Raw genomic sequence first — 23,488 nt, forward strand, 5'->3', positions numbered from 1 at the left:
AAGTGCCAGGAACATAAGGGTTTCCAAGTCAGACCTAGGTTCAAATCCAGCCACTTAGACCTGCATGACCCTAGGCTGGTCCCTTCACCTTCCTGAACATCATCAGTCTTGTCAGCCACGAAAAGCAGAATAATAATCTCTCCTCGACAGACCTGTCATGCGCACGAAAGCCATCGTGCGTTAGGTTGAGCCTCAGGTTTCTGTGGGTGAAAGCTGCTGTTGGCGCTTTTCCTTCGTTCACACTGAGCAGTGTCCCAAGCCTAAGGTGCACTCAGAAAGTAGAAGCAGCTATTCGTGCCTTTTGTTGTGCTGGGTGAGGGCCCAGTGCGCATGCTCAGTGCATGGATGTAGAAAACCAGGAGCGGGTTGAGCAGGGACTAAGTTGCCAGTGGCCTGTCCCTGAGCCAAAAGAGAGCCACGGACCCCAGGAAGCCAAGTTCACAGTGTCTGCCTCTCTTCTCCCTGTACCCGCTACCCTCTCTCCCCATGTCTGCCCTCTGTGTTTATTTCTCTCCTTTGCCCCATTTACTGAGCAACAGTCTGGTTTTTAGGTTACCATGGTTACCATTTCCTTGCATACTTATTCTGTTCCAGGCTCCAATTTGAGCACTTTGCAAGCATTAACTCATTTACTCCTAACAACACGCTAATTTGAACCTTATTTTTAACCCTTTGAGGCAAGGCTTGGAATTATTTTATTGAGATATAGTTTACATGCAGTAAAATCCACCCGTTTTCAGCGTACAGTTCGAGTTTGGGCAAAGGTTTACATCCATGCGGCCACCACCACAATCAAGATACAATTTCATCAGCCCTGACCCGTGAGGCTCAGTTGGCTGAGCGCTGTCCCGCAAAGCAAAAGGTCGCTGGCTCGATTCCAGTCAGGGCACATGCCTGGGTTGCAGGTCCATCCCTGGTCAGGGCTAGGACAAGAGGCAACCAATCGATGTTTCTCTATCACATTGATGTTTCTCTCGCTCTCTTTCTTCCCCCTTCCCTCTCTAAACATAAATAAATAAAATCTTTATAAAGAAAAAAGATACAATCTCATCCCTCCCAGATTCCCTCATGCCTCTTCACAGCCAGTCCCCACTCTGATCCCCCATGAACCCTCCCCAGACCTAACCCTGTAGGACCCACGTCCTCATGAGAAAGGGAAGAGACTCACAGAAGAAAGGCCACGTGAGGACACGGTGCGAAGGCGGCTGTCTGCCAGGCAAGGAGAGAGGTCTCAGGAGAAACCAAATCCACTGACATCTTGACCTTGAACTTCCAGCCTCCAGAACTGTGAGAAAATGCCTGTTGTCTAAGCCACCCTGTCTGCGGGGTTTTGTTTTGGCAGCCCGAACTGACAAATACGGTAGTATTCCACCTAGTGAGCATAACGAATTCTTCCATTGGTGGTAGCAGCTTTGTAGAGGAGGGAACTGAGACTTAGAGATGCCCAGCACATTGCCTGAGGCCCCACAGATCAGCTAAGAACTTGATCCATGTCTGTGGAGTGAAAAATTAGCATAAAACTGGTGCTTGAGTGAAAGGCAGCAGAGGGGGAGCTAGTGCCCTGGGAGGGCCCGGGGGTTCCTTTGTCTTTGTCCTTAGACCCTCAGATGCCCCTTCAGCAGGCCGAGGAGGACTGGGGGCAGGAGAGGAGGTCCATGGAGGGAGACTGTCCAGTCAAAGACCGTGGTGAGGACTCAGCAGACAGAGCAGGCCTAGTAGCAGCCCTGCCTCACGGAGCCTCCGTGTGCTTGTCAGCAAAATGGGCATGATCATTCTCCTCTGCCGAGCTCACTGAGTGGGAAATAAAAAGAGGGAGAGGAGTCAAAACCTCATCCTGCCACACCAAGGAGGTCGGAGGAGAGTGTGATCACCCCCATTTCACAGAGGAGAAGCACAAGGTCCAGGGAGAGAAGAGACCCAGGGTCTGGGCTAGCCCACCAAGAAGCACCCTTGCTTCGGGCTGAGATACTGCCTCTTGGTTTGGGCTCTGAGAGCACCTCTGGGCCTCTAACGCCGTAGGACAAAGATGCCATGATGGATGCCCCCAGAGGCCAGGATTGTCTCCAGTTTTGAGCATCATCATATCCCCAGCATCAGTGAAGTTCCTGGCACATGGCGGGTACCTGTCCAATATGTATTTATGGAATGAATGAATGAATGAATGAACGAATGAATGATAGCCATGCTTCTCAAAGGGTTATATGAGCAGCCTGGCAGGGTACCAGAGTACCAGAGGCTATGGCTACCCGTTTCTGGAATGTCCATTTTATTTAGAGGATGGGGGAAACCATGTAACCATTAACATCATTTTTGGGTATTTTTTTTTATTGTGGTAAAATGTATATAACACTATCGTGGTTTCTTTAAAAAATTAAACATGGAATAACCATATGACTCAGCAATTCCTCTTCTGGGTCTCAACCAAAAGAACCAAGAACAGAAACTCGAGCAGACGCGGGTACACCAGTGCTCACTGCAGTATCACGCACACCAGCAGAAGGCTGCTCCACCCGGTGTGCGCCAGTGAACAGACGGGTAGGCCACGTGCTGCGCCCTACAATGGGGTGTTACTCCGCCTTACAAAGGAAATTCTGATGCGTGCCCCGACATAGTGGATCTTGAAGGCATTATACTTAATGAAGTAAGCCAGTCGCAACAGGAAGTATGCCAGGTGATTCCACTTGCATGCAGTACCTAGAGCGGTCAAGTTCACAGAGACAGACACTAGCGTGGTGGTCCTAGGAAGGGCGGGGGGAGGGATGGCATGGGGGAGCTGTGGTCTAAGGAGTACAGAGTTTCTATCCCGGAAGACGAGGAAGTTCTAGAGATGGGTGGTGGTGAGGGTCACACAACACTGTGGATGTATTTCATGCCGTCGGCCTGTACACCTAAAACGTTTAAAGTGGTAAATTTTAGGTTATGTGTAATTTGTAATTGCGGTGAAGTATATTTAACTCCACAGCGTGGAAATCACTCCTGTGGGTGATCAGGGTCACCCCCTGTCTCAGCGGGCACAGGGGTGTACCGTGCCGGGTGAGCCCGGCCAGGAGCTCCAGCTGCCAGTGCAGGCTGCAGGTTGGGTGGAGAAGGCACGGGGTGGGGGCGGAGTGATTTAAGGGGACATGTCCCATTAAGTGATTTCATCGTAACCCACCAAATTCGTTTCCTTTGCCAAATATCTCTTGAGCGTGCACCAAGCACAGATTTACCAGGCGGGGCTGGGGTGAGGGGTACAGGCAAATCGTGCCCCGGGTCTGGTGTCTGAGCACCCAGGCCAAGAGAAAAGGCACAACACCCACATCTGTGAAATGGGACTGAACCTGCTCCACAGGGTTGGAAGGGATGAAGCTTGAAAAGCTCTCTGCGGGGCCCTGGCACAGAGCAAGAGACGCAGTCCTCATTCTGGGTTTTCTTACTTTGGGCTCTTGGACGAGGAAGAGACCGTCCAAGTCAGTTAGCCATTGGGTTCAGAGTTCTGGGAAAGGACAAGAGCCAGAGATTCTTCTTTCTTTTCAATACAGGTGAAAAACCTCACTGAGAGAGCTAAGTGGGGGTCTCAGCTACACATGAGTTCTCTGCACTTCCCCACCCCCACGCCAGTCAAGAGCCTGGTCTGACATCAATCGCCACCCCCCCTATACTTTGTGCCCCCACCCGCGTGGCTCACACTCCTCAGATCTGATTGTTCACTGGCCCCTTCAGCCCAAAGCCCTTGATGGATTTGGTAATTGGAGTAATTACGGTAATTTTACCTTAAAGACAGGCAGCTGCAGATTTCCTATTGGGGAGCCCCCTCCCTGGGCCTCCTGCCAGCCAGTATTCAGGGACAATGACAAGTGGCTCCCATTCCCTTCCCCCAGAATGCAAAGTGGCCGGGTGAGGGTGAGGTTCTCTATAGAAGCCATCTCAACAGCCCCTGCCCTCCCCCATCCCAGGGACAAGGGGCAGCCAGAAGGGTTTGCCATGAATCATTTTCCTTCCCTCCACCCCAGCCTTGATTCTAGGGACTCGCAAAGCACAGCAGTGACATTCTCTGGTTCCCTATCCAGGGCTGAAAACCAAGGCCTGGGACCTCTCAGTCTGTGGACGGAGCTCTTTACAAAGCCCTGAATGCCCCAGTTACACACGTCCTGTGGCCTCAGGCGTGAGAGACAGGCAGGCAGAATGGACTCTTGGACATGGCAGGGGAGAGTCACCTGTCCACAGCCAGGTCCCAGGCAACACCCTCCCACCCTCAGCCCCAGCCAGAGCGGGGCTGGCCTGCTCCCAGCGGCAGCCTTTGGAATGTTCACCTTCACCCCAGTGCCCCTCAGAGGCCAAAGAGGAAGGGACTGGGGAGGACGGTGGGAGGAGGAGCTCCCTTCTGATTTCAAGGTTAGAGGGCTTCTCAGAGGAGGGACTTTGATTGGGTCTTCCTGGGACCACCTCCCAAAGAAAAACTTGCCCTCCAGTTCCTGGCTCAGGGTCTTCTTTGGGGGGCCCCAATTTGAGACCCTTCCCTGGCCAGTGCAAACGAAGATCCACCCACATTCTTCACATCCCCCACCATGGGCTTTACTTTCTCCGCAGAAGGTTATGCCGACGTGAGATCATTTTGTGTCTAAGTCACTGTGTGTCTCTCCGTGGTCTGCGAGGTCCGTGGGGGCTGGAACCCTTTTCGTCTTGTTTGTTACTCTGGCCCCAGCCTAGTCCAGTGCTGGCGTCGTAGCGGCCACTTAATGCCATTGTCAAGTGACAGCAGATTCCCTCATTTCTTCCTCCCTACCCTCTGTGGTGATGTAGAACCAGCAGACTGAACTTCCAGGCAAGTTACCTGCAGCCCCGCAGAGGTGGACTGGAGCCCAGGGGCTGCCATTCACCATGGAGATGCTGCCTCTCCCAGGGAAGCACTCACCTGAATGCCAGGTGCGGTATATCCTCTATGCAGGGGGCATTTCTGCCCTTTGTTCAAGGAAATGTTCCCACCAGCAGCATCTTTCCCAACCACACCCTCCTCCCTCCCAGCAGCTGGAGGCAGCAAGGGCTTGTCAGTCTGCTCAGGAGGGGCTTATACAACAGTCATTTATTTTCACAGAGTTCTGGGGCCTAGAAGGGAGTCCAAGATCAAGGTGCTGTGAGTTTTGGTTCCTGGTGAGGACTCTCTTCCTGGCTTGCAGATAGCCGCCTTGTCACTGTGTCCTCACGTGGTCGTTCCTCTGTGTGCACAGAAAGAGAGCATTCTGGTGTCTTGTTGTCTTCTTGTGAGGACACCAGTCCTGTGGGACTAGGGCCCTGCCCTTATGACCTCCTTTAACCTTAAGTACCTCTTTAAGAATTCATTCCCAAATATAGTCACCTTGGGAGTCAGGGCTCCAACGTGTGAATTTGGGAGGAGGAGCACTATTTAGTCCTTGACAGGGCTTCTTACAGGAAACGTGAACCCAGCCCTAGCCGGCCTCAGCCTGGGAAGAGCCTGGAGAAGCTGGCGCCCACTGTGAGCTGTGCTAACTCAGCGGGGGGCCGGTGCGTGATCATCAATCACCATCACTCTGCAGAGTGGAAAAAGATGAGCCCTCAGATAGCGTGAAGATGAATGGGGCCCCTGACATGTGATTAAACTGGGATCCTCCACTGAGAGCTGATGCCCCACTCTGAGCGCAAAGTTAGCACAGCCAGGCCTGGGCTCCAGGCCACCACCAGGTCACCCGCCTCTCCCGCTGCTAAGGTTAAAAGATCGTCCCTCCAACCGCACAGCTCCCCGTCATGCCGGGCCTGTAGGTGACGCAGTGAGGCATGCAAAGAGACCAGCACAGGGGCTAGGAACCGTGGGGCCGATCGTACCACTAGTCACCATTTCGGGCTGCCCGGCTCCTGTTAATAACTAGTAATAATAATGACAGCACTGAACGAGCACTTGCTGCAGGTACTTCAGGAGCATTTCCTTGCTTTCACACATCAAACCAAGTCAGGTGATGAGGGCAACAGTTTCTGGAGGAAACAGATAGAGGAGCAGAGAGGCATGTGCTAATTCATGCACTCAGCCAGTGGATTTTATTGAGCACCTACTATGTGCCATGGTATCCACAAAGGTGAGCAAAACCCCACACAAGGTCTCTGCCTTTATGGGGCTACCTCCTAGGTGGGGAGACAGATGATAAAAAACTAATTAAATAAGATAACTTCAGGTAATCATAATCAACTAATTTAATTAGTTAAGGTGAGAGAGAGTAGTGGGATATAACTTCAAATGGAATGGTCAGAGAAGGCCTCTTGAAGGAAGGGACGTCTGAGCTGAAACCGGGCGGTGAGAGAGGCTGGCCATGGGGGAGGCTGGGGCGGGAGACGCGTTCTAGGCAGAGAGACCAGCAAGTACAAAAGCTCAAAAGCAGGAATGAACTTGGAATGTCTGAGGAATTGAAAGAAGGCTGGTGTGGTTGGCTCTGCAAAGTGAGGGGGAGTGTGAATGAAATGGCATCAGGCATTAGATGGGCCTCACAGGTCAGGGTAAGGGGTTGTGACACTATTTTAAGTGGTATTGGATCCCTTCGGAAGGTTTTCTATAGAAGGGCTTTCAGTAGAGTTGAATTTTTGTTTTAGAAGGACCACTGTACAGAGGATAGATAGGAGGGCAAGGAGAGAGAGATAGCAGTACAAGAAGGCATTGAAGACACTGAAACTTTGCACCCTCATCACCACCATCACCGCAGCCGTCAAAGTCACTATCACCACTGTCAATGTCATCACCACCATCACCACAGCCATCACAATCACTGTCACCACTGTCACTGTCATCACCACAGCCATCACAGTCACTATCACCATTGTCACCATCATCACCACCATCACCACCACCATCACGATCACTGTCACCACTTATCACCGTCACCCCCACCATCACCACAGCCATCACAATCACTGTCACCACTGCCACCGTCACCACCACCATCACCACCGTTACTATCACTTTCACCAGCATCACGTCACCACCGCCATCGCCATCACCTTCCTGGGTCAAGCAGGTTCCGTCAGTGCACCACCGAGACCCCGGCAGCAGTTACCGTCTCCGTGTACAGTGGCCAACTTCTAATTGCCAGCTTCCCTTTACCTGAGGGCTGTCTCTGGCCCCTGGAGCCCGCCGTGCCTGTGCTGGTGAAGACCGGCCGTGCCAGAGAACAAACGCCCACCCTCCTCAGGAGGAGCCCTCAGCCACTGACTCACAGGAGTTGACTAAATACCCTAGCTCCCTTGCTCCTTGTGTGGGGACGGCTCTGATGAATACCTTCTACGTTGTTTCTCAGAGTTCTCCAGGAAAACTAAGCTCTGGTTGCCCACGGCATCAGCTTCCTTGACGATGCATCATGTTATGGGCTGCCTCCCCCTCTCTATCTCATCTTCCCAGGCCCTTGTTTCCTGGGAATCACTATTTGCCCTTGAATCGTTGTTCCAGGGTCTGCTCTGGGGGAACCACAAAAAGAGACACTGGATTATTGTGAAAATCAAACTTGTGAAGCTCTTGACATATATTAAGGGCTTAACAAATCCATTGCTGAACAAACGAATGAAGAGGGGAAAGGAGGAAGGAGAGGAATGCAGACAGGACCCCAGAGGCCGTCCTGCAGCCCCGCCTTCAACAACTGCTGTGGTGGCTCCACCCCTCCCCTGAGTTCTCTTCCCAGCCCCTCCTGGTGGCTGCAGGTTCAAGGTGTGGTCAGACCAGTTGAGAAACGCAGCACTGTGTTCTCATCCCCAAGCTGCCATGTTAACTCACAGCCAGGACAACGCTCAGTGAGAACTGAGCTGGGGAGAAAAAAAAACTTGAATGAAGGAAAAGTGACAGTTAACTTGTGCCTTTAATGTTCAAACAGAATTTAAATATCACATTACAAAATGACAAGATTGTACAAAGCGACACTGAACACATGAGAGTTGTGAAGGGAGGTTTTTCCTCTTTCCAGATCTTGGGTGGGGGGGCTTGTTTATGGACACAGTGTTAGCCACCACCCCCAGGCCCATCCTCCTCGTCTTTCCCGGGGGCTCAGAAAGGGCAAGGGGCTGGCCCGAGGCCACAGAGCTGTCCTGGCTTGTCTCCAAGGTTGTCCCACTATTCATTGTAGGGCTACTTGAAAGCAATTTTTTCCTGGAAAAAAAAAAATTAACTGCCTCTTGACAGAGGTGCTGCATATTTCATTCTCCTTGGGGCCGGAAATCTCAGACAAAACTTCATCCCCCAAGTGGCGTGGTCATACACCAAGCGTGGTGTAGGACCATCCTGAGGGGGCCCCCGGAGGGCACGGGGTGAGGGTGCTGGGGGAGGAGCCGGTGGCAGCCTGGAGTCCTTTGCGGGACCCGAGGGGCACTGCAGAGAAGACACCGTGGAGGAAGAGCTAGATCTTCCCCTAAGCAGCTGTGCTTCCACGCTGGCTGTACCCACGCAAGGCCGCTCCTTACAGCCCAGGGCTTAGGTGGGGCTCTTTTTAATTACCCACTCGCCATGGGGGTTGGCGCGGTACAGATCTAAGAGGTAGGCATCTGGGTCCAGGCGATGCTCACCTGTGGGAAACAGGAGAAAAGGAGGTTGTACGGTGGTGTCTGGGGAAGACGCTGCTGGCCTGCCCAGCGGAGTCCCTCACCGTGCCAGCGTACCCCGCATCCCGCCCGGCTGTGTGAGCCTAGGCTGCGGTGGGTCACAGTTACCCTTCGCTTTGGAGAATTGACCTCCCCTGAGGTCGAAGGCCTAGGGCGGGGGAGGCTACGGCCCCGCCCCCAGGGCAGCCCACAGCCAATGACCGACTGATACGCGCACGTAGGAAGACCGTCCTCCAGGCCTCTAAAGGGAACCACGCTGTGCGGTTAGCGCTCCAGAGCCCTCCTGTGGCCAAGGCTAGACTTCGCCCCTTCTCCATCCCTCCCTCCCTGGTAAGGCTCTTCCTAAGGAGCACCCCCTTACTGCATCGCTACTCCTAAGCCTCATCTTAGCCCTGCTCCTTGGACAGCAGCTCTCGACGGGTGGTCCCTGCACTAGCAGCATCAGCAGCTCCTGGGAATTTGTTACAAGTGCAGATTCTCAGGGCCCAGCCACTTGTGTGTTAATAGCCCTCCAGGTGATTCTGAGGCACCGCTGAAGGCTGAGAATCTCCGCTCCAGAGAACGCAGCTGAGGACAGGCCACAGGCCCCGGAGCAGGTCCACTTCTGCTACAGTGGCCCAGAGGCATCACTGTCACTGGTGGTGCTGACAACCATCACACTAAACAAAAATTCCACCCTCTCCACACCTGAGGCCACCTGAGACCATAATGCACACTCCAATATGGACTCCTAAGGTGTGGCCACAAGCTGACCCTTAACCTCACAGCAGGACTCCCCCTGGTTCTTTGGGAGAAAGAGACCTGAGGGGAAGGCTCAACCCCAGGTGGACTCTGACCTCCCCTAGAGGGGCCCATGAGCCCTCAAGGTCAGAGAGCACCAAGACCTGGGCTCAGACCCACTCGCCACTGGGAACTCACTGATGTTCCCTCCAACTTCGTAGAGAACAATGTTGGTTGACGTCCTCAACCGGCTGCTGCAAAACAGAGAAGAGAAAATCACCCACATCTCTGGCCCAAGGCCACGAGACCAGCAACTGCTTGCAGACCCCAGGCCTGGAGGGGCAGTCCTCACTCATTTTGGTCCCAGCTGGGAGATGAGACATAAGGACCCTCCTGAGAAAGCCAGAGCCACAAAGGAGTTCAGCATCCAGAGACATGGGAGAGGCCAGTGGACGGCTCTCAGGGAGGGCCAGCCATGGGTCCCGTACCGCAAGGCCCCTACCTGCTGGGCATCAGAATGGAGGCTAGGAGGGTGGTGAGATGAGGGGTGACATGTGGGGACAGGAGCCTGCTGTGAGGAGCAAATTCTGAGTCAAAAAGAATTGTGGCTATCGTACGATTATATGATCATTATAGTTATCATATAAGTATCCTATAATTATCATAGGAGTTCAATTCCACAATCTCTTCCCAATTTGCCCTGTGGCCCTGGGCAAACCCCTTCCCCTCTCTGGGCCTTAGTTTTCCCATCTGTAGAAGGAGGAACTGGACTAGACACTTGCTAATGACTGACGGTCCAAGAGTCTTTCCTGCCAACTCCACCAGGGAGGCTCCTGAGAGCTCAGCTGTTTCCTGCATCCTGGAATGACAGCTGCACATCAGCCCCTCTGATCCTCTTTCAGCTCTTTGGCCATGCTGCCCCGGGACCTTTGCACATGCAGTTTTCTGTGCCTGGAAGTCTCACCTCATTCCCCAAACAACCAGGTGCCTTGTTTTATATTCATATTGTTCCCTGTATTTCTTATAAAACTGAATACAGTAACTTGGTATTGACTGTGTGACTGCTTGACTCACGTCTGTCTCTTCCACAGGGCTGTGAGCTTGTAAGCCCTGTGATTCTCACATTCCACATGGTACCTAGTCTATAGCAGGCATTCATTAAAAACCTGTTAAACTGAATAAGTGAGTGCTACTATCATTGTTATTTGAAGCCAAGAAGCTAAGAAGGTTGGAGAGCCCAGTCCTGGCAACCCTAGAAAGGTGAAGGCCAACAGCCTGTGCAACTCCCCTTGATGGCCTTCAGTTCTGAGGTGCTGACCCCTCCTTGCACCCCTGCAGGGGAGAGGCTCCTGTTTGGGGAGATGCCCCTTACCATGGGAAGAGGTTGTCCTTGTCCTCACTGCCCTCTTGACCCTGTAAACCAGGGCTGAGGCGCCCTGTGAACTGCCTGAGGACATGAGTCACTGTGGTGCTAGGGGTCAGGGGCACCTCCAGGGTATCTTTGATAAGCCAGGCCACCTGGATCTTTGCCACTTTGGGAGTCTGCAGAGAGAGAAACACCCATATGCATTGGCACACGCACGCATACCTGGAACTCAAATGTGTGAGCATAAATATGCATACATGTGCACTTACACAAGTACCCACGCTAAAAATCAAAGATGCACACATACACAAGAGCTGCTTGTGCACAGATCATACTTCGTTCACATACATAATGCCCTCAGTGTGCATACACAAACACAGGCATAGAAACATGCATGCACATGCCTTCATACTGGTACACACAACAGGAGTGCATGACATGCACCTGCAAACACATGCACATCGGTTCATATGGATATCCATCACCCATGCATATCATGCACACCGCGACGCTGGTCTATTTCTCTGTTTGGATCTCTAAATAAGGAACCCTGTCCAGGACTCCTCCCGGGAACACTCCATAGGTTTGGAGGGTCCTTCCTTTCTATTAAACCCTCCTTGTCCCAATCACCCCACACCCGACAAAGCGACCCTCGGTCGAGCACTCAAGGGGCTGCCTAAAAACAGGGCAGGGAAGATAGTTTCTACTGTCCCTGCACCAGGCCCGTTGCCTCCTGCTTCAGCCAAGTCATCTCCCCAGTTTCTGAGACACCTGCTCCTGGCTCGCTGCGGTGGGGCTGGCGCGCCCCCTGGTGGCCTTAATCGGCAGCGTCGTTCCTGACCGCCTGGTAGCAAGTACCTGGAGGCTGTGGCTGAGCTAGGTGCCCTCCCGCTGCCTCCTTCTCCATCCATCTGGGGATGGGTTGCGGGTGGGCACTCACCGCCTCGGGGCCATCCCCCGCCTTGTCCCTGTCTGCGTGTATCCTTCGCAGCCAGGTCCTGAGCGGCCAGTCGCAGAGCTGGGGGCGCCGGCCACTGCTGTCGTTCAGTTTTCGCACTTGGGCAACCAAGAAAGAGGACACCTGGCCAGAAAAAAATCAAATCTGAGCCGGGCCACAGGCCTACCGAGAAGAGAGGCAGAGTGCGCCAGAGTCACTGTGGAGTCTTCCCTGTCCCCACACCCCAAGTGGGACTTGCCAGTACACATTTGTCGAACTTCAGTCTGAAGCACTGGTTTGGTAGGAAGAGAGGGGCCATAGAGCCTGTAAAGAGGTCGGAGGAGTAGGGTCCTCTGAGTGGACAGGGGTCTCCCTGGACAGGCTGAAGGACCCCACACCTGTTGTGGGATGGCTGCTCACAGGCACACTCAGGCAGGGCGGTCCCCAAACACACCTGGAGTGGGCCAATGCTCAGAGAACCCCCAGGCAGCCCTGTACTGGCAAACACCCACAGAAAGTCCCCTCTCAAACCGCACCCTTCTCTCCAATCAGAAGCCACCGGAGGGAGTCGGGAGAATGCGGTCTCCATGGACCCTGATAATAAGGAGCATGCGCTCTGGGGCCTGATAGAACTGGGTCCGTTCTGGGCCCCTCTGTCTCCTGGCTGGGAGGGGCGCAGACAGGATGACGCCTGTGGCAGAAGAACGCGGGGGGATTTTCCATTTCATGTATCCACATCTATGTCGCCCCAGACTTTTACAACTAGAAGGCATGTAGGCATTTCTTGAATTTTTCAAACTCACTTCGATAAAAAGTGTTATAACCCAATGTGTTTTAGTAGCCGCGCGACCCGAGAGAGCCAAAGGGGCACAAGGAAGGCAGGAACTATGGGCATGTAGGCACAGAGGAGTTGACTCTGGCACTAGATACTGAAGAATAAGCCGACGTACCAGGCTTCCACCCTTTCTAAAAATAAAGGAAGGGAATTCCAGACAGAGTGAACTGCATACGCAAAAGCTCAGAGGCGTGAAGCGCAGGATGGGTCTGGGGAACCAGCTGGCATGTGGCGTGCTTAGAACACGAAGGAGCCCTGGATGTGATGACGGAGAAACTGGGGAGAATCAGAGAGCTTCGCTTTCTGGTTTCTGGAATAAAAATCTATCTTAATGACTTTATGGGTGGAGGGAAGGATAGGAAGCAGGAAGGAAGGAAAGAAAGGAGGGAGGGAAGAAAGCTAGGTGGATGGAAGCATGCATGGATTGGTTGGTGGGTGGGTGAGTGGGTGGGTGGGTGACTTAATGGAAGGGTCCATGAGAGATGGGAGGAAGAGGTGACACGTTTCTATGGGACGTGGCCTGAGCAGCAGTGGTGGGCAGTGCTACCTTGTGTCCCTGGGAGTCTCAAGTGCTGGAGGGGACTTAGTGCTTCCCCTCCACCCTCAGCTGTCAGCAGGCCTTACATGCCCGCACTACAGAGGGGCCTCTTTCCCTGCTCCTGCCCTTGCCCTGCTTCGGGTTGTCGCTCAGAGTAAGGCTCATGGGGGTCGGGGGCTTTTTGGTTATCTGACTCAGGCTTCTGTCTGAGGCAGGCCCCTGTCCCTAAGCCTGCAGGGAGCAGGGGAAGGGCGGCTTTTTCAACACCACTAAAGCTTTGAAGTCAAGGAATTACTCGTGAAGGCTCAAGGAACGCCCTTGGTCTGGGGTAGACCAGATGGCAGTGGATTAGCTGAGAGGTGTGGCAGCCTGGAGGCCTTTTGGATGTAAGGCAGGGGCAAAAACAAGATAATGGCCATACATAGGAGCCAACAAAGGTCCCAGAAGAGACACAACCAGTGATCTGAAAGGACAGTACTCACAATCGTGGATGGCAGGGGCAACAGGGCAGCTGTGTCCAGAGGAGAAAAAGAGCCCGTGCCTGCTACCCAGATGGACACCCTGTCCCCTGCACGCGCGGCTGTCCCACAGCACTCACCGTCCAGAGCAGGTCCTGGTAGAACACCATCATCCGCACCACCTCGGCTGCTCCCTCTGCCAGCTGCTTCTCCCTGCCCTTGGAGAGTTTGGGGGGCTGCCCTCGGTGCAGGAAGAGATTGGGGGCCATCACCGTGGAAACATTCCACAGTGTCATCTTGTTGCTCTGCTCCCGGGCCACCACTTTCCTGAGGAATTCCAGGAGTACCTGGGGAAGGGCACAGAACCTCCCTCAAATCTTGGCACGCCACTGGAGTCCCCCACCTTCCCCAGAACATCCTGCTACGCTACTTGGGGGCCTAGGAAGGAGCCAGGGGCTGGAACAGGGGTTTCAGTTCCAGCTTTGCCATCAGTCCACCCCATGACCTCTCTGTGTTGATTTTCTGCTCTGCAAAATGTGGCCAAAACTTTCCCATTCCCCTGCTCCTTAGAGGTTAATGAGCGAGACTTCCGGGTCAGAGTTGAACTTCTAGGCAGAGAAGAGCCACCTCTCTAGGAAGTGGGTTTTTTCCTAGCGAGCCCAAGCCCTTTTTCTGGATCTGGGGAGTCTGAATATGCCCAAAATGCAAGGGAAAAAGTAGGGGAGCAGAGACCATGGGAGGGAAGTGGGGAGATAGTAGCAGCTGCCACTTGTCAAGTATTCTTTGTGTCCCTGCCCCTTAGTTAGCCCGTTGCATGCATTCCTCATATCGTTTAATTCTCACAACTCCATAAGGTAGGTTCTTCCATTTGTGCTCACTATACAGAGAAGGAACCTGGCTTGGAGAGTGTGCCCAAGGCCACCAGCCAGTAACGGTGAACAGAATTAGGGAGGGATGGAAGGATGGAAAGATGGGTGGATGGATGGGTGGTAGATGAGGATGGGAGAAAGGAAAAAAGGGTGGAAGGGAGGGAGGGAGGAATAGTGGGCCTATATTGGACATTTGCTAAGTCCCACACTTTCTAGGCTATGTGATTCCTTGTGTATTAGCTCTTGTATTCCTCCAAACAAGCACAGAGATGCTGTTATCTTCGGTTTACTGAAAAGGAAACAAAAATTCAAAGAAGCTGTCTCCTCAACAACACTGAAGTCCAGCTCCATCTGGTTATAAATACTGCCTCAGGGCCTCCTGTGTCCACATCAGACAAAGGTTCTGTAGACCTGGGGCCTCCTCACCACCTCACCCTAGTGGTGCGTCTTGGGTTTGACCCAAGGTCGGCCAGGAGGGCGCTGGAGCTAAGCCAAGGCTGCACCCCAGCCCCAGTCCCCAGTCCTGAGCACCCACTCCCACAAAGCAGTGGGAGTTCCCCAAGAGAGCATTTTCCCAAACTGGTGCCCTGCGGAACACGGGTGTCACGCAGAGCTTTCTCTAACAAAAGAGGCCCTGGGACGACTGACTCTGGAAACTGCTACGCACTCCAGTTCCACTTGGGGGCTCACAAAGCCTCAGCATATCAAGTTTTGTAGGAAAGGATGACCCCAGCCTTCTTCACTAACTCAGTGTTTACCCATCTTATTTGGACACTGAGCCTCCTCCCTGTGACGCCGGGCAGTGCACACTCTAGTGAGCATTGCAGCCTTTCAGGGCTCATCTGCTTTCTTTAGGGAAAAGTCTCAGGAAAGACTTGGCCATCACGGCACCCCAGCACCCCGGCACCTGGCAGAGTTGTTGAATGGATGCATGGATGGATGGATGGATGGATGGATGGATGGATGGATGGGCGGGCACATGTGCAGCCATTGCTGTGGCTGTGAGCTGAGACAACAGAGTGGAGGCAGCTGGAGGGAACTCTCACCTTCAGGGCGTTCCTGTTGGCTTCTGGGAGGATGAGGATGAGCAGGTGGAGGGCCTGCAGGCGCTGCCTCAGGTCGGGGATGTCTGGGGGAAGAGGGCGGACTGGGTCTCAGGTCTCCCAGAGAGGCTCATAGACGCTCCCACCCTCAGTCTGGAGGCCCGTCCTTGGGGAGGGGAGATTCCAGGAAACCCTCCTTTATGAGGCTGGGAAATGGTTCCTGGGTTTGTGTCAGCTCAGACAGAGCCCCAACCAGTGCTGGTTGTGAGGCTCACTCTCTATACTGTGTGAATAGAAAGTGCACCCACGTGTGCATGCCCACACACACATACGTGTACACACACGCCCTGACATGCACGCTGGGCGGTACTTCCCAGGGTCAGAAATGCAATGGGCTGGCAATCCCCCGTAGGAGGGGAGATGGGTATCTCACCTGGCTTTATGAAACCCTTTGTGTTTTGAGGGTTTCGAAGCACAGGCTGCCCCACACCTGCAGTCAGGGTCTCCAGGGAGTAGAGGAGGTGGTAGGTACAGAATTCAGAGGAGTTCACCAGACCCTGACCAGGCCCATCGGCTGGAGCCTGGAGGTCAGTTGTGTAAGGGAACACAGAGTCCAAGCACCCAGGGCTTTATCCCTCAGATCCTGGGGCATTCATTCATTCATTCATTCACTCGGAAAATACCGTCAAGAACCTATTAGATGCCAAGCTCCAATCCAGGGACCTGGGACATAGCAGTGAAGGAAACAAACAAGTCACAGACCCATGGAGCTTGTTTCAGGGGAGAAGACAGACAATAGACAAGCAAAGAAGTAACAAAGCATCTTCAGATGCTGACTCACACCAAGGAGAAAATAACATAGTGTTAGTGCTGCCTGGGTGGGCAGCATGACCGGTCAGGGAGGGCCTGAGGCAGCCAAGGGATGGGGGGTTTGTGGGGGGAAGGGTTTGAGACAGAGAGAACAGCAAGTACAGAGGCCCTGAGGAGAAAGTCAAAGGGGCAGATCAAAGCCAGAGGGTGGGGATGGAGGGGGACCAAGAGGAGATGGGGCAGAGCAAGGCTGAGTGAGGAGGAGGGCCCTGGTTCCTTTATTACAAGTGGGTTGCAGGGGGGGTGTGGCCAAGGAGGGACCTGATCTGATTTGACCTAATCTATAGGGGGAGCAATGGCTGCAGAGGATTTCTCAGGGTCCCTGGCCTCTTGCATGGGGTGGGAATGAGACTGCCTGAGCCTGCAGTGTTTTGGAGAATCAGAGAGAGAGAGAGAGAGAGAGAGAGAGAGCGAGCATGCACACACCTGAGCTTCCCTCAAGATCGCAAGGGGGATCTCAGGTGGGTGGCTTTCTTTTGGGAAAAATAGAAGTGGCGGTTTGCACTCTACGGATTGAACGTAGGTACGCAGAATATAGAGAGGGACCCGTGCAATACGGGCTGACCTGCAGACGCGCACACACACAGACATGCACACACAGGTGTGCCCACGGATGCCCACAGACAAGCCTGATAACCTGGACGCCATGGACATCATGAAGGGAAGAAATCTGGTCCATGTGAGAACTAATAAGGACCGTGGTATGCAATAGCTTACCTCCTCCTCTCCACGTCACACCGCACACACTCACACACATACATGCACACACCACACACACACACACACCAGCACATTGTGCACATGCACATATATGCACACATGTACTCACACGCACATATGCTTGAAATCACAGGGGACAGGTAGTCCCATCTTTCCGCAGCTTTCCCTCTCTAGCCCAGGCCATCGAAGCCCTTCTCCCAGCTGCCAAGGGCTGGGGACACTCACTGGGCACCACAGTGAAGGCCGGGAGGTACTCAGCAGTGAGCAGAGGTGCCGGAAGCTCCCGGATAAACCTTTTGAGCAGATCGGATGCATCATTGTGGCGAACCTCGTCCCAGCTAAACAGGCCAGAGTAGAAATCTCTCTCCAGCTTTTGTTCCAGCCCCTGAAGGAAGGAGGGGCACTAATGAGAAGTTGGCCCAAGGCTCCAGGAAAAGTTGCTCTACCACCTCTCTGGGCCTCAGTTTCCCCATCTGCAAAGTGGGGACAATAACAGCACTCACCTCATAGGGTTTTCATGAGGATTGAACAGCCTCATGTGTATCAGTCACTCAACATTTGTGGGCAGTCTGGCTCCTGTGCTATACTGTGCCACCTCTATCCTTTCAAACCCTCTGAATTCCACGCCCCAAACAGAGACCGAAGCCAGGACACTGGCAGACCGCGACCTGGATTCTCTCGGGGGTTAACTCACACGTGAGGATGCTGGGAGAGGCAGCCTTGGTGAGCTGGGGCAGCCAAACCATTACCTTGACCCTGGTCTGGGATCCAGGAACCCTGAGAATGCCTTCCGTGTCCAGCCCTCTCTTCTCCAAACAGGACAGCAGCTGTGGGACAAAGGACCCAATGTTTAAACCAAACCACTGAAAAGTGAGACTCAAACCAGTGTGTGTCTCCCATGAACACGAGGAAGAGGAAAGAGCCGGGAGAAGAAAAACAGCTTTCCTGGCCCCTTCCATGAGCCAGCCATTGTTCTGAGAGCTTTTTTTTTTTTTAATATGCATTTTTCTCACTCAGTCTTTAATAAGAGAATACCATTATCATAACCACACTTCACACATACTGGAAGGCAGGCTCATAGGGGTTCAAAAATTCGCCTCAAGTCTCTCAGCTAGAATGGGTTAGAGGCAGAATTTGAACCCAGGTCTCCTGATTCTAAAGTCCACACCTTCATCCCACAGGCTAGCCATCAGTGGTTCCCAGAGCCAGCCTCTCACCAGCTAAATGAGCCCAATCCGGAGACAACTTACAGCTTGAAGTACCAGCGGCACCTGGGTGCTGGGGAGGGCTTTGCGGTCAGCTTCTAGCAGGGCCTCGAGGGGCACGCCAAACAGGCGAGTTTCTGCAGGAAGACCAGAGAGCAGAAGGGTCATTTCACTACCTGCAATGACACCTGGGCTCCCACCTGCAAGGTCTCCTGCTGGGTGACTAGAGTCAGACCCCTGTCCCTGCGTGAGGACTGAGCTCTCTGGAGAGTGGCTGAGCTCCAACTGCTCTCAAGCAGAACACGGGGCCTTGGCAATAATGAAAACGTTCAGTGCGTCAGAGCAGAAAGTCTCAGCTGGATAAAGAAGTGTTGGAAGAAAATGGGCTGCTGCCCCAGAGCGTGCTGGGTACCAAATGTAACAACAGTCTGGCATGGGGAGTGAGAAGAAAATGATACACTAAACGTTAATAGTGCTTATATCTGAATTGTATTTTTCCTTTTTGGATTTGACTCTATTTCCCAGGTTTCCTACAGTGAGCAGGGATTGTTTTTATATGCAGGAAAAAATACACGTCACGGAAGGAAATAGAGCAGCCTAGCACGTCTGGGTCTGGGGCTCCCCATGCAGCCCCCTTGATGAGAAAGCCAGGACTCCGGCCACAGGGTTCCCGAGGTGCTGGACTGCTGACCTGCTGCCTTCGGCTTGCCCGCCTTGCTCCTCTTCAGGTCCACGCCAAGGACGTCACAGAGCGCAGTCAGCTCGATGAGGGCCAGAGTGGAGATCTTCTGCATGTCCTGAGAGCACAGGTCTCCAACCTTCGTCAGGCCAAGCCTGCCTTTGGGGATCCTAAACTTCTGGGGAGGGAGGTAGAGACTATCAAGCCAGGGGGTGGGTAAGTGTGTTGAGGCTCCGCCCCTCACCCCACTCCTTCGCCCATCCCACCCCTCTCACCCTTAGGCCGTTCAGAGGAGGGAGAGCAGAGTGGATGAGAGCAGGGGCTCAGGATTCCACCCCAAGTTCAAGTCCAAGCTCCACCTCTGACTGGGCCTCCTTCTGAGCCTGTACTTCCCCATGTGTAGTTATAAAATACTGCTTACCTCAGTTTTTGTGAGGGAAAGTGGGCTAAGGGGTATAAAGGGAGCCAAGCACATAGCGAGGCCCCAGTAATGGGAAGCTGTTCTTACTGCCTGCATTCCAGTCTGAGGGGCAGGGAGAGAGGGATCATCCCCGTGGGCTTCTTATTATTGCTTCTCTTCTGGACCTTGGTCGCCTTCCCTCACCCCATCTGTCCCCATCCTTGGCTGTGCCACCGCCCCATTCCCGCCGACCCCCACCCCCTACACCCCCACCTCCACGCACTCCAATGCTCCTCTTTCTTGCTCTGATAGAACATTAGTTGAAAAATAAATGATGCTCGACCTCGCCATCTAGAGGCAAGAGTGGGGGCCTGCAGGCCGCCTCAGGCCTCGTTCCTGCTGCCATCAGAGAAAAGGAGAAAACACGGCAAGAGCCAGGCGCAGAGGGCAGAGGTGTTTTGTTTGTCTGGAGCCCTCGACTGGCTTATGCCCCAGGTCCATTCAAGTGCCCAGAGAGGGGAGGGAGCGCGCTGCGGCCGTAGGTAATAATGTCACGGCTATCGCACAGCCCAGTGCTTGCTGTCTGGGCCATGGAGGCAAACTTTCTGGGTTCACATCCTGACTTTACCTACATTTGGGTAAATACCAAATTTACCTAATTTGGGTAAATAATTTTACCTTTGTGTGTGTCATTTTTATTACCTATAAAGTGGGGCTAATAACAGTATCCACTTCACAGGGTTTTGGAGGGGGAGATTCAATTTGACAAATTGTATAAAACACGGTGCCTGACACATAGTGAGTCCTCAATTATTATAACTATTACTATTTTTTAAGTATTTACACAGTTACTGCCAACATAACAGAATAAATTAAATTACGTATGTATAGTACTTGGTATAATGCCTGGTCTATGGTAAAAGGTTACTATGCAGTATCTTCAGCATTATTAACTATTATCATTCATAGTTTAATGAGGAAATCAAACCGCCAAGGGTAGAAGGTAATGCTGAGCACGAATTATCCCTGATGCTGTAGAAATAGAAAGTCATTCTTTACAAACTTTACTTGCTGTACTGTGGTTACACAAGATAGTGTCTCTGGAGAAACTAGGTGACTAGTACATGGGAACTCAGCTATTTTTGCAATTTCTTGTGACTCTAAAATTATTTCAAAAGAAAAAGAAAACTTCTATTTGCGTGAATGAAAGTACTTTCACGCTGGAGTAGAGGTTCCGGCAAACTTCCTAAGGGGTAGGGAGTCACGGTCAACCCGGGCCTGGCCACCAGCCCCGCAGCGCCCTCACCGGCAGGGCGCCCTTGCTCCAGGCACAGGCGCCTCCCAGGGGCTGCCTGCCCCTCTGCAGGAGCAGCGCGGCCTGCTCCGAGTAGGCGGAGTCCACGTGGAAGGCTTCCTCCCTCCCGGCCTGCGGCCCCTCGGGCTCCGCCGCTGCCAGGAAACAGAACAGAGGGGCGGTCAGCACCGGCTGCCTCCCTACCTCCTCCCGCCCAGAACCCCAAGGAGCAAATTCTCAGGCTTGTGCCCTTGTTCAGGCCACGTAAAGATGGTGTAAGATTAAAGCACTGAGATTGTGACCCCAGGAAGCAGGTTATCAAGCTGAGGGCTCAGGTCCTTTACCCCAAGAAGTGATTTCCCAGGCTCAAGCTCAAATCAATACCGTTAGGGATCAGATCCATTGCCCTAGGAAGTAGTTTTCTAGCTAAATCCCATTGACCCCCAAAGACCCAGGAAGTAGTTTCCTAGCTAAATCCTATTGCCCCAGGAAGTAGTTTCCAAGCTAAGGTTCATTGCCCAGGAAGTAATTTTCCAGGCAGAGAGAGGTTCATGGGTCTAATGGGAAAACCCCACTCAAGGGCCCACCTTGTCCCTCGGGGTTCTGTCCTACTGCCCTCAAACAGGGAAGGCAAGCAACCAGCAGGCAGAGGAAAATGCCCCAAGGTAGCAGCTCCTCTGTACAGCCTGGGGGGTTCCCAGGGCCTGGAAAACCAAGTCCACCTACCTGGAGGAGACCTAGGTGTCCCAGAACTGAGCTGGGTCCATTTCATCCCTGAATCCCCATTCTCTGAAGGTATTTCCTAAACAAATTACAATTTCCAGTTAGTTCTACCTCTCAACCCAGGGAAACAGAAGCCATTCACGACCCCGTCTTCACAGATGGAGCCACTGAAGCCCAGAGCTCTTGCCCAGGATCCCGCAGCTGCCAAGTGGGGGATTGGGCACTGGGCCCAGGTCTGTCTGCCTTCAATGCCTCTCGTATTAATTCTGTGTTGTGTCGCTTCAAAGTATTCCAAGGAAGCATCAAATGCTCAGAGCCTGTCAGCTTCAAAGTGTCAGCAGGGTTTATAAAGGACAATGATGAGCATTCTAATTGTACTGATAGTAGTCCCACAGAGGGAGAACCTAAGCCCTCGGGCCCAACCGAGGGCACACGGGCAAACACACTGGCATACACAGCAGACAGACCTACATGCGACACGGGGGCACAGCGGCATGCCAGCACACGCCAACACAGCCTGGCGGCAGAGCTGCTGTTCCACTTAAGATGCGGTGGCACTACCATGGGCCCGGGCAGACAGGGCCTGCAGTCACCCGTAAGCCACTGACTTACCCCTGAACTGAAGCCCCCGAAGATGTCCCTGACATCTCGGATGGGTGCCTTGTGGCGTCTGCGGGCCGAGCGGGTGTAGATGTCCAGCCGGCGGCACACGGCAGCCACCTGGGTCTGCGTGAGGGTAGACAGGAGCCCCTGGTGATGACCGTCTAAGCCCAGGCCACCCAGGAGGTCCGACAGGCCTGTGTCCTGCAGCCACTGGGATTCAGCTTCTCCTTCTGCCAATAGAAGGAAGGAGACCGCCCAAATGAACACACGCAGCTGCATGCTCAGCCACAGGCGCTGACATGGGAGCAAGAGACATCCCATACCTGCGGATGAGACCCCCTAACAGCAACCACACTCTTCACTGGGGACAAGACCTAACAAAACATCTGAGAATTTGAGGGGCAGGGATGGTATTAACCAGCATCTGGAATAAACCTGTAAAATCATATTCTCTTGGAAGCAGCAGGCTGAGGGAGGGAGCCTGTATGTTCTGATTCTGGAATGTAGCAATGAACTTCCTGCCCCTCCCGAATCCAACAGGGACCACCACAGGGTCACGTGGGCCCAGCCGTGGAGAGCATGGGCCCTACGCAATCCGAGTCTCCCACGTTTTGAACACCATAGACCAGCACGACTGATTTAGATGCCAAAGCAAGGTTTCTCTGCCGTAGCCCTTTCATTTCCTCATTCACTGAGCAAGTAGGATGGAGCACGAAAATGCACTTGGCTCTGTCCTAGGCACTGAGGGGAGACAGTGACGGGCAATGTCCCTGACCTCGCATAGCTTCCATTTTACTGGGGACACAGACAAACAAGTGCACGAGTAAGTGCTCTGTGTGCTGTCCAGTGGGGATAGCGCTCTAATGATAAATAAAGCGCAGGAAGGGGCTAGAGGGTGAGGGGTGGGATGCTGCTTTACTTAGGAAAGTCAAGGTCCCCAAGGAGGTGACCGTTGAGCACAGTCCTGATTGGAGACAACAAGCCACGCAGATCCCTGGGGGAAGAGCGCCCCAAGCAGAGGGAGCAGCGAGGCAGGAGTGTGCTTTCCTGGTCCAAGAAGCCAGGAGGCCTGAGCGGAGTGGCGGAAGTGCAGAGGCAGAAAGGCAGGGTGGGAGGGCCTGAAGCAGAGGGGTCTGGGCCAATTTCATAAGAGCCTTGTAAGCTGTGATATGCTGGTTTTACACGTCCCCAGACTCTTTGACACTCACCCTATTAAGAGACAGAGTGTAATTCCCCTCCCCTGGAGTATGGGCTGGACATAGAGAAATAGGATGTAGCAGAAGTGATCTACCTTTCTTCCAAAGCCAGGCCGTAAATGGCAAGCCAGCTTCTGCCTGGTTCTCTCTCTCTGTCTCTCGCTCTCCTGCTGTTCTTGGGACCCAGTTGCCTTGCTGGGAGGAAGCCCAGACCACACAGAGAGGCAAAGAGTAGGCATTCCAGGTGACAGTCCCAGATGAAGCCCAGCTGGTGGTCACATCCACCAGCAGACACAGAATCGAGAAAGCCTTTGAGATGACTTAGGTCCCAGCTGCCATTTCACTGTAATTGCAAGAGTCCCAGAACAAAAACTGCCTAGCTGAGCCCTGCAACCCCTTGAACTGTGAGAATAATAATAATAATAATATTTACTTGAACTGGCTACATTTGTTATGCAGTAATAGAT

The 23,488-nt window shown here is 53.2% G+C and overlaps 1 protein-coding gene across 10 annotated transcripts in view; it reads right to left on the reverse strand.

Annotated features, from left to right (window-relative positions):
- Positions 1–7,817: 7,817 nt before the first annotated feature.
- Positions 7,818–23,488, reverse strand: part of ARHGAP40 (Rho GTPase activating protein 40) — a 34,746-nt gene continuing 19,075 nt past the window's right edge. For 2 of the 10 annotated variants that reach the window (XM_045194972.2, XM_045194963.3), the window contains exons 3-16: positions 21,835–22,055; positions 21,226–21,301; positions 20,512–20,654; positions 18,818–18,983; positions 18,172–18,263; positions 17,671–17,748; positions 17,147–17,306; positions 15,335–15,417; positions 13,560–13,766; positions 11,592–11,732; positions 10,658–10,827; positions 9,788–9,856; positions 9,484–9,539; positions 7,818–8,529 (exon numbers count right to left, since the gene is read on the reverse strand). In XM_045194972.2, the coding sequence (XP_045050907.2) occupies positions 8,438–8,529; positions 9,484–9,539; positions 9,788–9,856; positions 10,658–10,827; positions 11,592–11,732; positions 13,560–13,766; positions 15,335–15,417; positions 17,147–17,306; positions 17,671–17,748; positions 18,172–18,263; positions 18,818–18,983; positions 20,512–20,654; positions 21,226–21,301; positions 21,835–22,055 (1,754 nt within the window). In that variant the 3' untranslated portion in view covers positions 7,818–8,437. Of the gene's footprint in view, positions 8,530–9,401; positions 9,540–9,787; positions 9,857–10,657; positions 10,828–11,591; positions 11,733–13,559; positions 13,767–15,334; positions 15,418–17,146; positions 17,307–17,670; positions 17,749–18,171; positions 18,264–18,817; positions 18,984–20,511; positions 20,655–21,225; positions 21,302–21,834; positions 22,056–23,488 lie in introns of all 10 variants that reach the window. The other 8 variants (XM_045194967.3, XM_045194966.3, XM_045194969.3 and 5 more) reach the window with 8 other exon arrangements.

This window comes from Desmodus rotundus, chromosome 6, assembly GCF_022682495.2.
Source record: "Desmodus rotundus isolate HL8 chromosome 6, HLdesRot8A.1, whole genome shotgun sequence".
Lineage (NCBI taxonomy): Eukaryota > Metazoa > Chordata > Mammalia > Chiroptera > Phyllostomidae > Desmodus > Desmodus rotundus.